The following is a 14,168-nucleotide window of genomic DNA, read 5'->3' on the forward strand; positions in this document are numbered from 1 at the left end:
TCCCTCCAAGCCGTGCCCGGCTCAAGTGCCAAGTTTTACCGAGCTGCATAAGGAGTTCAGTAAGACCTGGAGCTCCCCCTTCGGCACGCTTCCGTCTAGCTGACTCTATCGCCCTCTCTTCCCTCGGGGCGGGGAGGCAGCTAGGGACTTTGTCAATGCACCCCGGGTGGAGCATGCAGTCGCAGGTCACTTTCCCGACTCCCCTCTCGCAAGGTCGGCTGATTGGTGGCGCTGTCAAGGACTTATCCAGCAGTCTTTTGACAATGTAGAAACAGACCGGCCTGCTGTGACCCGGCCGCCTTTCGGTCGTCGAGGTCTTGCACGTGGTCTGCCCCCCAGCAGCCCCGGCCTTCTCCCCGGAGGAAGACGTCGAGAGAAGGACCACCTAGAGAGATTGAACCATCGGGCCCGACCCAGCCTTGGTCGCTGGGTGGTCGGACTGGGGCGGTCCCTGCCACGTCCCAACACCTTCTGGGCCCCTCCGGGGGCCTAGTGCCCGCCTTCTCACAAGGAGAGGTCTCTCTCTGGGTCCCACTTGCAGCCGCTCTCACCCTCTGAAAGATGGTGTTCGGCAACTCGACGTTGCATCGTGGCGGCACGCAATGGCAAGTATAAAGCAGCCCTCAGCACTCTCAATTCGACGGTGCGGCGAGCTGCGCCATCGCCTGGCAGGTGATTTAGCGGAGCTGTTCCCCCCGGGTGGGACCAGCACTGCTAGTCATTGAACCAACCCCCGCGGGTTGATGAAGCAGATCGTAGCCCCCCCTGTGAGGTCCCTGGGTGCTTGGTTAGCATTTCAAACCATCACGGTGGCTGGGAGTGTGGTCCGTCTCGGCATTCGATCCAGTTCGCCAGACCTCCGTCGGACTTCGGGCATCCTCTTACCTCAGCAGAGGCAGGGATGTTCCCGTGCTCCAGGCCGGGGCTGCCACCCCTCTGGCGAAGGCGATCGAACCGTCCCCTCGGCCGAGATGTCCAGTGGCTTCTACAGCCGCACTTCATCATCCCCAAAACCAGGGGTCGCTGCATACCTTGAGCAGCACCTTGTAAGGGTGCCGTTCAGGAGGCGCAGAAGCGCGTCCTGGTGTCTGTCAGACGACAGGAGTGGTTCATGACAACTGACCGCATACTCTCATGTCCAGTTTCCCTCGGCACTGTCGAGGGGCTGGCATGTCAGTAACGGGTCAGCCGGGAAAAAGAGCAGCTCTCCCTGGCGCAGAGCTCCCCTTTTCCTGGTAGAGAACTCAACAATGTTGTAACCGTATAAAACGTTACCTGTGGTTTTATTGTTTTCCTCTGGCTGGAGAATAAGAATGAGTAGGAGGGATTAACGTAATGTCACTACAAGCCGCTAGAGGGCACTAATGCAAGAGGACGACCAGATATAAATCGGGAAATACCAATGAACAAGAGGTCAGTTGGGTAGAAGGAAGCCGCATGGTTAACTTGGATGCTACCTGTTAGCTGTTGGAGGTACATTCTTGAGATCTCATAGAGTTTAAGCTCAAAATGCACTAAGTTTTGGAGGATCTAATATACCTCTCCAAGAAACGAGAGGTCGGGATCTGGGGTTACCAAATAGTAGCCATTGACTAACTTCACCTCACCTTCATTTGGATTATTGGATTATATCATTGCGTCGCTCTCAAATAACCTGTACTCATCTCATCATCATCTCTGCTCATCCAAGGACTGGTCATTGACTATAAGTTTCCTTTATTATTTTGTCACCACCACTCAAAGTTTGATACAGTACATGGGTTAATTGTTGGATGAATCATATAGATGCACTTATTGAATAAAAAGGAATATTTGTTGAATGAAGTAGTCTCTTATTTTCAGTACCAGTCGAATTTCTGTTGAACCTCCTCAGAGTAACACCTAAATAGGAAAGGGGAAGTTACAGAATGGCGCCCAAACAGGGACTCTCATGAGCTTTTGTGGGATTCCTTTTAATTAAAAATAAATTTCGATGGTACTGAAAAACCCTTCATAAACAAATATTCCTAACAATCACCTACTATGGAAGAAAGGGAGCTTATCTCTGATTATACTGATGAAGCTTTCATTCATCGAAGGGATCCGGTGGCAAACTTGATAGATACTTTTAGTGAATTGTACTTAGATTCAGAGGAAGAAAAGGAAGGTAGAGTTGAGCCATCAGACTTTAACTGGAAACAAGATGAGTTACCCTTACCTCCCCCACCTCTTGATTTTCAAGAAGAGGAATTACAATTCGACAGTACGGAAAAAGTGCAACGAATTAGCAGTATTGAAGAGCACCTTGTGGATCTGGAACACAGAGTCAGTGACTTTGTTACCTCAGAGGCATTGAGTATGAAACTGAAAGCTTATGAAGACAGAATGAATTATCATCTTCAAAGAGAGATAGATCGAGTTCACCAACAATGCTATGCCAAAATTGATGATCTAGCAAAGAGCATGGTGGATTGTTTGAAACGACGTGATACACAGCTGGAGAAGCAGTTCAAGGATATCCAACCGGTCACATCAACTCCTGTTCATTTCAGCTTGGATGCATCTCATAGAAAATCCCACACACCTTCTAAGATTACCTCAATAATCCAAGACACGACGAGACAAGTGACACATCATTCTTCAACATCTAACCCACCTTCTGTTAAAATTGATTTACCTACCTTTAGTAATTTGATTTCAGAAGACCCCATTGAATTTACAGATCGCTTTGAAGAATATAATGAATTGAGACCCATGTCCCACGAAGAGGTGTTGGCGGCATTATCCGTGAGTCTTAAGGGAACCGCTAAGAGCTGGTGGAGAGCAGAGAAGCAGTATATTCGAGATTGGAATTCGTTCAAAGAAAAATTCCTGTTCTCGTTTCTGAATGAAGACCACATGGAAGTTGCTGCACAGAAATTGGCAAATTACCGACAGAGGGTCAACGAATCGGTGAGAGACTTTGCTTTCAACTATAGAGCGATGGCACTAAAAATTAACCCTCTGTTGCCCGAAGCCGAATTAGTGCAGGCAACATTAAGAAGCTGCAATCCGCGGTTGGCATCACTGTTGAGAGGAACGGTGAGAACCGTTGACGAGCTAGTTCGTCTCGGTACCCAAATAGAGAGGGACTGGACTGAGAATAAGAGAAGGTGGAATCAAGAGAAAAGTGAGGAACAGAAGAAGAGCTCTACTGGTGAGAAAAGTCAGTCTAATCGCCTGATGTTGATTGATCCTGCTGCTGGCTCTCAGTGTGATAATGTACTGCATGCACCTTTGGTTTTAAATCACTCATTCTTCAATGCTGTCATGGATACGGGAAGCACTTTTTCTTTGATGCAGCAGAAGGTATGGCAAAGACTAAAGAGAAAGGATGAGCGTTTGACCAGAAGTGACCAGACATTCATGCTTGCTAATGGCCAGAGGCATAAAGCTCAAGGTAAAATACTCTGGGAAGGTGAGATGTACGGATCAAAACATGAGGTCACATTCTATGTGATGAATGATGAGGATTTGGCAGTACCTATCATCTTAGGTTTGAATTTCCTCAAAGAAGCCAAGATCACCATTGATTTTAATACTTCACGTATATCTCTGCCTGATACTAATTCTAGTCATCCCATGAGTTTTAATAAAACGCACATGCACCCTGCTGTACGATTTTATGCTGCCCAAGGAGAAGTTGAGTTGAAGTGTGATGAGATGTCGAGGCTAATCGACCAAGTCGTCGAAAACTCTCAGGCTGCAGTCCAGGTAAAGAGTCAATTGAAAGCTCTCTTGTTGGAATGGCCTTCAGTATGTACCACAAATCTTGGACGTACAAGCCTGATCAAGCATGAGATTAAAACTATTGACGAACTGCCTATAAGAAAGAGACCGTACCGAGTTTCAAAAGTCAAAAGTGATTTTATTGAAGAGCAAATTAAGGAGTTACTTCAATTGAAAATCATCAAACCTTCTACATCTCCATGGGCCTCACCAGTGGTAGTCGTAGATAAAAAAGATAAGGGATCTAGGTTATGCATTGATTACCGAGGGCTGAATGCTAAGACACACCTTGACGCATACCCGATGCCTCAAATCACAGACATTCTGGATTCTCTCCAAGGAGCCAAAGTGTTTACCACGTTAGATTTAAAAAGTGGTTACTGGCAAGTCGAAATGGATCCTGCAAGTGTAAAAAAGACTGCTTTCGTCACAGCTTCAGGTCTGTATGAATTTCTATGTCTTCCTTTTGGCCTGAAAAATGCTGCCGCGTCATTCCAACGACTTATGGAACAGGTCTTGAGGGAGCATAAGAACAAATGTTGTATGGTCTATATCGATGATATCATTATATACTCCCCCGACATCCAGTCTCACATGCATCATATCCAGCAAGTGATCCAGAGTTTACACACCGCCGGTCTCACTCTTAACCTCACAAAATGTAAGTTCATTTGTCCTTCACTAGACTACCTGGGACACACCATCACTGCAGACGGAGTTAAGTTGAATGCAGACAAAGTGGATGCGATCAAGACATTTCCTACACCTAAGAACTTAAAGGAGATTCAGCGATTTCTGGGTCTGGCAGCTTGGTACCATCGTTTTATCCCTGATTTTTCTAGTAAAACAGCACCCTTGCATGCACTGAAGAAGAAAGAGGCAAAGTGGAATTGGACTGAAGAGTGCCAACGTTCATTTGAGCTGATTAAAGATGAACTTACTAAGGCACCGGTTTTAAACACACCTAACTTTGAATCTTCTTTTAAAGTACAGACTGACGCAAGCGATGTGGGTCTAGGAGCAGTGTTAACGCAGGAGTTTGATGGCCAGGAGAAAGTAATTGCCTACGCTTCACGATTACTCAGAGGTGCTGAGAAAGCGTATTCAACATCGGAAAAAGAGTGTCTTGCAGTAGTATGGGCTGTGGAGAAGTGGCACCATTACCTGGAAGGTAGGGCTTTTGAAGTGATCACAGATCATGCTTCCCTAGTCTGGCTATTCCAGCATCCAAAACCAACATCTAGACTGGAAAGATGGACTATAAGGCTGCAGGGGTATCATTTTACTGTACGCTACAGAAGAGGTCAATGTAATGTAGTGCCTGACGTATTGTCCAGGAGGTATACAGTGGAGTCACCAGCGGTGGTGTTACATACACCAGCTAAGTGCGGTTTTAATCCTGTCACGTGTGATCTTCCAATGGATTTGTCACAAATTGCAACAGAACAAAAACTAGACCCAGAGTGCCAAGAATTGATGGTTAAAGCAGAGAACCAGAAAACCACTGATTTGAAGAGAGCGCACTATGTTTTCAAGAACGCCGTGTTGTTTAGGAGTGTACCAAACTCCAGAGAAGGCCAAAAATTCCAAGTCGTCATTCCGGTAAAGTTGAAGGAAGCAATTTTAACCTATGCACATGACAATCCCTTGTGTGCCCACTTGGGTAAATTTAAGACACTGATGAGACTTTTAGAGTTCGCCTATTGGCCCTCAATTCGCACAGATGTATGGCAACACTGCGGGAATTGTCAGAAATGTCAGCAACATAAGCCAACTAATTTAAAACCAGCGGGGGCCCTACAAAGTGTACCCCTAGTCGAACCAGGTTATATGCTGGGAATGGACATCATGGGACCATTTCCCCGAAGCACCCGACAGAACGAATACCTGCTGGTTATAGTGGACTACTTCTCAAAATGGGTGGAAGTATTTCCCATGAGGGCTGCCAAGTCTGCTACCATTGTGCGAGTCTTAAGAGAGGAAATCTTCACGAGATGGGGAACACCAGCTTTCATTGTGTCTGACAGAGGTGCGCAATTCACTTCCAACATTCTTGACCAAGTATGTAAGCAATGGCATGTAACACAAAAATTCACAACAGCATACCATCCTCAGTCCAACCTCACAGAACGAGTCAACCGGAATCTAAAGACGATGATTGCCACATATGTTGAGCAAAACCACCGTACCTGGGATCATTGGATTTATGAGTTCAGATTCGCTCTAAATACTGCATGGCACGAAAGCACGGATTATTCCCCTGCAGAAGTAGCTTTAGGCCGACAACTGAAAGGTCCTCTGCAGAGAGCCTTACAGATTCCTCCAGAACATGATCAACCGTCATATAGTACCCTGGAACGCCAAAAAACTTTGTATGAGTCCGTAAAGGAGAATGTTGAGAAGGCTCAAGCTAAACAAGGAAGGTATTATGACTTGAGAAGAAGGACTCAGGATTTCGATGAGGGAGATTTAGTATGGGTAAAAACTCATCCCCTCTCTCGAGCAGATGATGCCTTTATGGCAAAAATTTCTCCAAAATGGAAGGGCCCAGCAAGAGTGGAAAAAAAGCTAGGACCTGTTAATTACAAGGTGGCTATGTTGTCTGATCCGACTCAGATAGATACTTACCATACCCAGAATTTAAAAATTTTCCATGGGAAAATTTAAGCTCACGGGGAGGGGTATGTAACCGTATAAAACGTTACCTGTGGTTTTATTGTTTTCCTCTGGCTGGAGAATGAGTAGGAGGGATTAACGTAATGTCACTACAAGCCGCTAGAGGGCACTAATGCAAGAGGACGACCAGATATAAATCGGGAAATACCAATGAACAAGAGGTCAGTTGGGTAGAAGGAAGCCGCATGGTTAACTTGGATGCTACCTGTTAGCTGTTGGAGGTACATTCTTGAGAACTCATAGAGTTTAAGCTCAAAATGCACTAAGTTTTGGAGGATCTAATATACCTCTCCAAGAAACGAGAGGTCGGGATCTGGGGTTACCAAATAGTAGCCATTGACTAACTTCACCTCACCTTCATTTGGATTATTGGATTATATCATTGCGTCGCTCTCAAATAACCTGGACTCATCTCATCATCATCTCTGCTCATCCAAGGACTGGTCATTGACTATAAGTTTCCTTTATTATTTTGTCACCACCACTCAAAGTTTGATACAGTACATGGGTTAATTGTTGGATGAATCATATAGATGCACTTATTGAATAAAAAGGAATATTTGTTGAATGAAGTAGTCTCTTATTTTCAGTACCAGTCGAATTTCTGTTGAACCTCCTCAGAGTAACACCTAAATAGGAAAGGGGAAGTTACAATGTCTCCATGACGGCGTGCTCGCTCTCGAGCACGCACAGTCAGTGCTGAGCTACTTGAACTTTCAGGCAGCAGTCAGCGGTCCCCTGAAATCAGTTTCAGAGGCTCCTGGGCATGGTGTCCTCGGGGGTGGCCTGTCCCCCTCGGGTTGACGCACATGGGACCGCGACAGCACTGACTACAGAGATGAGTTCCCTGGAGAGCGTGGCGCACTAGCAGTAGGCGTATCGTCATTACGCCTGCTGCCGTCGCATCCTAACCCCGGGCAGGTCGTGAGGCCGGTCGTGGTAACGACAGACGCCTCCCTACGGGGTGCGGTGTACAACGGGCGCGCAGTGTCGGGTCGCTGGACGGGCCCCCGCCTGCGGTGGTATGTCACTGCCCTCAAGTTGCTAAGTGTCCTGCTGCACTGATGAGGCTCCGGCCTCTCTTGCAGAGCCAGCATACTGGCCCGGACAGCACGACCGGCATAGCGTACTAAACCTCAGGGTGGTATTCGCTCGCTGTAGTCATGGCAACTCGCCCAAACGCCTCCTCCCGTGGAGACAGCAGGTGGCAAAGCCCCTGCATGTCACACGCCCACCGGGTGTCCTGAACCAGACAGCCAAGCGCTCTCTCGTCAGTTGACACCTCGTGGGAAGTGACGACTCCACCCCTGGTGGAGACAGCATGTGGAAAAGCCCCTGCATGTCACACGCCCACCGGGTGTCCTGAACCAGACAGCCAAGCGCTCTCTCGGCAGTTGACACCTCGTGGGAAGTGACGACTCCACCCCTGCGGGCCGGCTTGGGTGTGGTTTGGGCGGGCACAGGGGGACCTGTTGCCTCCCTGAACACCACCCAGTACCGCTGGGCACTCCCTGGACGAGCCCCCCCCCCCTCGACACGGAGGCCCTAGCGTGCAGCTGGCCGCGGGACAAGCGGAAGTACGCTTCCCCCCAGTGAGCCTCATTGCGTAGGTCCTGTGCAAGGTCTGGGAAGGGAGTATCAAGTGCTGCTAGTTGCGCCTTACGGGCCCAACTACACTTGGTCCTCGGAGCTAATACTCCTGACGACAACTCCCGCTGGCGAAGGGCCTACTCGCAGGGGATGGGCACGTTGTGGCATTCGAGCCAGTCCTTTGGGCCTGGCTCCTGGATTGGACGAGGAGTTCCTGGATGATCTACCCCCCACAGTGGTGGAGACTATCACTCAGGCAAGAGCCATGCCCACAAGGCTGGATGCCTTTAAACCGGCGCCCCTTCTCGTCCTGGTGCTCTTCTCAAGGAGAAGACCCGCGGAATTGCTTGCTCAGGAACGTGCTGTCCTATTGCAGGAGAGGATGGGGAGTATTCTCCCCTTCCACATTGGAGCGTGGGTACCCGCTGTCGCGGTTATCACGTACCAGTTGCTGGTGAGCCTCTGGGGCGGCATGATCTGATTATTAGGTTCCTCTAGGGCGCGAGGGGCTAAGGCCTCGTCCGCGCCCCGTACCCTCTTGGGGCCTTAAGGTGGACCTTTCGGTCCCCTTTTTTCGGGCCCTGCGGAGAGCCCCCTTCCTCCTGCTGGGGCTCGAGTCCATCCAGAGGGTGAGGCACCTGCAAGCATTCCGTGTCCACCGATTGCCAAAATTCAGGCCCCGTGACTCTCACGTGATCCTGAGACCCCGGCCGACTTACGTGCCCAAAGTTCCGCCGCCCCCCTTTGGGAACTAGGTGGTGTACTTGCAGGCGCTCCCACACCGGGAGAAAGACCCAAACTGTACGTGGGGCGTCCAGTAAGCGCATTGCGCATCTACTCGAACCACACGGAGGGCTTCAAGGCCCTGAGCAGCTCTTGTCTGTTATGAATGTCAGCAACGGGAGTGCTGTCTCTGAGGAGAGTTGTCGCGCTGGATCGCGCACGCCGTCACTACAGTGTGCCGATCCTAGCCCGTGCCCATTTGAGTGACGGTACACTCCGCTCGGGGTGTGGCCTCCTCGTGGGCATAGGCTCAGTGCGCCTCTCTGGCAGACATCTGTAGAGTTGCGGATTGGGCTACGCTATACCTCGCAGAGGCTTGCAGCCTGGAGAACCGGCAGCTCGAGTCTTGCCAACAGGTGAGACCAGCGGTCGTAGGGCATACGCCTGCGCATAGCGCCATTCCCCTTCTTAGGTGGATCAGTGCGCTATGGGCTGCCTCCCTTCTTTCCCCAAGGGTGAAGAATAGGCAGTCCGTCCATCCATCAATAAGCACTCAGGGCGGCGGGCTTGGCGGAGCAGCCCTGCCGCCGATGGCCGGGTATCAAGCTATTATCGAGTTATTACATATAGCTCGGACCTAGTGCCCCACACGTAGTAACCCCCCACTAGGGTGGTTCTGTCTGAGATGTCGTCATGAGATGGTTCTCCACGTGGCAACCCATGACCTCCCCCAGGTGGACATCCACCTTGCGGCATTCCGCACATACCTCCCATGAGTTCTCCCCTATTTGGTGAGACCATGTTGGTGTCTCCACTGTATTCCCCCCTATGGTGGGAAGTGGTCTCCGTAGCGCACGTCCACATTGAGGGAACAGCGCTTACCCTCGTTTAGAGAACAAGGCCTCCGTCTGTGGTGGCCTTCCCACTGGAAGGTTACAAATTTTGCGATAGCGCTCAAGTGTGGCTCGCCCAGGCCGGTCAACGTCACTTCGCTAGAGATTGTGACGCGGCTTAGTGCTGTGGCGTTTTCAATAGGAACCCCATCTGTCGGTTCGACACAACGTCGAGAGACCGACAGAAAGGGAACGTCTCGGTTACGTATGTAACCTCTGTTCCCTGATGGAGGGAACGAGACGTTGTGTCCCTCATGCCACAACACTAGCTGTCCGCTGCAGCGATCGTGAGATGCTCTCAGGCTCCTCAGCACAAAAGGTGAATGAATGAGCACGCCAGCTCCCCTTTTACACCCGGATATCCGGGGGCGGAGCCCGGCATGCAAATTTCATTCGCCAATTTCATTGGCCTTTTCAAAATAGTCAGAAGATGATAGGTTCTCAGGGGCGAACCCCATCTGTCGGTTCGACACTACGTCTCGTTCCCTCCATCAAGTTATACTACAAAAACAAGTAAACAAAAATGTAATTATTTCCCTGAGCAATGATGTTTTTATCATCAACGTTTCAGGTGTTGAGCTACAAACTTTATGTCACATATTTCATTGTGAGTTGTGTAAAAATCTAAAAAGTGCAACTCGGGATTCACATTCAAACACCAGCTGCGCTACTCTCTTCTTTCGTTTGCCATCTCTTGGGCCGTTTGCACCAGCTGCGTGTAACTTACAACTTAGCCTAGTTTTTACTTAAATGGCCTCTAAGTCACAACTTACGCACTACTAAATATTTTTTGAGTAGCACCATTCAATTTACAAAAGTTACGTATAAACGAACATCTTTTTAATTTCATTGCATACATTACATTTAGTCATTTAGCAGATGCTTTTATAAGTATTCAGCTGGGGTCAGCTGTGGCCTAGTGGTTAGAGCGTTGGGCTTGTGATCAGAAGGTTCAAATCTCGGTGCCAGCAGGTCATGACTGAAGTGCCCTTGAGCAAGGCACCTTACCCCTGATTGCTCTGCAGTAATGTCACACTGAAAAAAATTAACTACTTGTAAGTCGCTTTGGATTAAAGCATCTGCCAAATGAATAAATGTAAAGGTACATAAGTACATCAAGTGCATCAAAACTAGTCCATTAAAGCCTAGCACAGTATACAAAACTAAGAATAGTGAGGTTAGTATTTATTTTAAATTTTAATTGAATGAGAAAAAAGAAAGGGAAAAGAATTAGGATAAATCAATCAGAGACGTGTTGATGGAAGAGATGCATTTTCAGGCGTTTTTTAAAGATGGCAACAGAGTCTGCTGATCTTGTAGCAGCTGGTAGATCATTCCACCAATGTGGAACAGATCCAGAGAAGGTACGCGAGAGTGACGTTTTTCCTTTTTGGGATGGTACCACTAGTCGTTGTTCCTTTGCAGACCGCAGTGATCTGGCAGGAACATAGATCTGCATTAGCGAGTGGAGATACGATGGTGCAGACCCGGTGTTAGTCTTGTAGGCCAGGAGCATTGCTTTGAACTTTATGCGGGCGGCAACAGGGAGCCAGTGCGCTCTCTTCGGTTCAGCTGTGGCCTGGTGGTTAGAGAGTTGGGCTTGTGATCAGAAGGTTGCCGGTTTCGAATCTCTGTGCCAGCAGGTCATGACTGAAGGGCCCTTGAGCAAGACACCTTACCCCTGATTGCTCTGCAGTAATGTGCCACTGTAAAAAAAACTACTTGTAAGTTGCTTTGGATAAAAGCGTCTGCCAAATGAATAAATGTAAATGTAATGTAAATGCTGGCAACATGACTTGTGAGGTTAAGCCGATCATCGATTACCACCCCCAGGTTTCTGGCTGTGCTGGACGGTGTGATAGTTGATGAGCCTAGTTGAATGGCAAGGTTGTGGTGAATCTTTTAGTTGGCTGGGATCACAAGCAGTTCCGTTTTTTGCAAGGTTCAGCTGCAGGTGATGATCCTTCATCCAAAGCGAGATGTCACTCAGGCATGCCGCGATGCGAGCAGAGACCGTCGGATCGTCCGGTTGAAATGACAAGTAGAGTTTTGTGTCATCGGCATAGCAGTGATAGGAGAAGCCATGCTTCTGAATGACCAAGCCGAGGGATGTCATGTAAATGGAGAAGAGTAGCGGTCCAAGCACTGAGCCCTGTGGCACCCCCATTTTGAGCTGTTGGGACAAGGAGACCTCATCTCTCCAGGATACTCTGAATGACCTACCCGAGAGGTAGGACTCGAACCATTGCAACACCATTCCAGAGACACCCATAGCACTGAGAGAAGCCAGGAGGATGTGATGTTTCACAGTGTCAAAAGCAGCAGACAGATCCAGCAGGATGAGCACAGATGACATGGATGATGCTTTTGCCAGTCTTAGGGCTTCGATGACTGAGAGCAGTGCAGTCTCTGTGGAATGACTGCTCTTGTACCAGACCGATTGCTGTCCACGAGGTTGGTTTGCATGAGAAAGGAGGAGAGCTGGTTGAACACAACTCGCTCCAGAGCTTTGGCAATGAAGGGAAGAAGGGAAACAGGCCTGTAGTTTTCTAGCAGTGTAGGGTCGAGGGTGGGTTTCTTCATTAGCGGTGGGATGCGGGCCTCTTTGAACGCTGTGGGAAATGTCCAAGTGGTGAGCGAAGAGTTGTTGATGTGGGTCAGAGCAGGCACAACCGTTGGGGAGATGGCCTGGAGGAAATGGGTGGGGATGGGATCCAGTGGGCAGGTGGTAGGGTGGTATTATTGTGTTGGTATTCGGCAGTAAAATGAAATCACCCATATTACAGTACATGTCATTTATTATGTTGTTTTTTCTAATCAGCATTTTATTTTATGATAAATATTGAATAAAATACCCATTTTGTTACTCATGATTAGGTAGTATTATATGTAATAAAATATAGGTCAAATAAGTTCGTATTGAGATTCACAAAATTTAAACACAACTTTTTCTCAGGAATGTAAAGGCTGCTATTTGAATATTGAAGGTAAATGTCATATTAAGCAACTACGCATTATTTTACGGGGCGCTTGCCAACTACTTGCTACATTCTGCCTTAAGACCAAATGGTGCAATTGAATAACATTCAGATTTAGTTACAAATTAGCTAGTAATTACTAAGACTTTACGTTCTCATTCAAGAAGGAACTTACTACACTGGCATCTGTCGTCACTAAGCAACCATGGGCCACGCTAGCCGTTGAGACCAGGATGTATAAACAAAAGATATATGGATTATATGCACTGAAAATTCCTTGCAATAACTCTGCTACTAGATTTATTAATGATATGATCATCTGTGTTTCCATCTTGTCTATAGAGAATGTGACGCCACGTCACGCCGTGTTGCATGTTGATCCATCTTGGGCAGATTGTCTGCTAATGCATTCAATGCAGTGTTTAGCTTTTCATGTTTGATTAGGAAATGATAGGTCGGTCTTGCTGTGTTAAAAACGGCAATAGCATTACGCAGAGTTGTTCAGGAAAAGCCTGTGGTTCTTTTACTTTTCCATTTTTGCATATATCAAACTAAACAAGTAGCGATTCATATCAACACAATAATAGCAGTGGAGTATGATCCTTCCAAGATGGAGGCGCCTCTGCAACATGCAACATAGGGCGTGACGTCAGCTTCACATTCTCTATATTGGTTGGTCGGTTAATGTAACATGCGTGCGGCTTTCTGAAAAGTTTAAATATTTTCATCTTGATGCGGCACCGACACACCTTATGCGCGTCATGACATACATCACAGTTGCCGTGCATCTACATTTAAAATAATGTGATGATGTAAGATGTTTCTCATCAGAATGATTGACAGGTGTGTGTTTGTGTTCTTTCTTCAGGTGAGCTGTACATCGGTGGAGTAGCCAAGAACATGTACAACAGTCTGCCTAAGCTGATCGCCTCGCGGGACGGCTATCAGGGCTGCCTGGCCTCTGTCGATCTGAACGGACGTTTGCCCGACCTGCTTGCAGACGCCCTCCACAGAGTCGGTCAGGTGGATCGAGGATGTGACGGTCAGTTGCTATTGTGTATAGTCTCAAGGAAATAAATCACCTGGAGACACAAGTAAACTTGTCATTGCATATCTTATTTCTGGATTTTAATTTTACTTTAACATTGTCTATGATTAAATGAGAAATTAATGTTGTTCAGATATTTATTTCCTGAATATTATTTTGGTTTGGTTTCAGTGACAAGAGGTGCAGGGAATGTGTCTTTACATTTACAAGAATAAGTAAAAGGACATTTTTCATAATTTCTGAACAATGTACACGAGATACGCGCATATGACACATTGACATTTATGAGTCATTTATTTAACAGTTTAACACTAAACATGTGCTGCAGATAACATCAATGTTTGCAGACAACAGCCTTCTTTGACTGAAGCGTGTTTTTCACACTCACATCCCAACATTCAACTTCATACAGTTGTGCAGACCCACCAGCGTACGATATCAAAATTCCTAATTCAACTCAATTCACTACACAACACTGACATGATCCTGCCTCTCCTTGTCTTGGTTTCCCAG

The 14,168-nt window shown here is 47.6% G+C and overlaps 1 protein-coding gene across 1 annotated transcript in view; it reads left to right on the top strand.

Moving 5' to 3' along the window:
• Positions 1–14,168, top strand: part of nrxn2b (neurexin 2b) — a 252,766-nt gene that overhangs the window by 191,088 nt on the left and 47,510 nt on the right. Inside the window, exon 15 of the mRNA XM_079462581.1 lies at positions 13,476–13,649. Coding sequence (XP_079318707.1) covers positions 13,476–13,649 — 174 coding nt within the window. The remainder of the gene's footprint in view (positions 1–13,475; positions 13,650–14,168) is intronic.

Source organism: Barbatula barbatula, assembly GCF_947034865.1.
Source record: "Barbatula barbatula genome assembly, chromosome: 1".
In the NCBI taxonomy this organism is placed as follows: domain Eukaryota; kingdom Metazoa; phylum Chordata; class Actinopteri; order Cypriniformes; family Nemacheilidae; genus Barbatula; species Barbatula barbatula.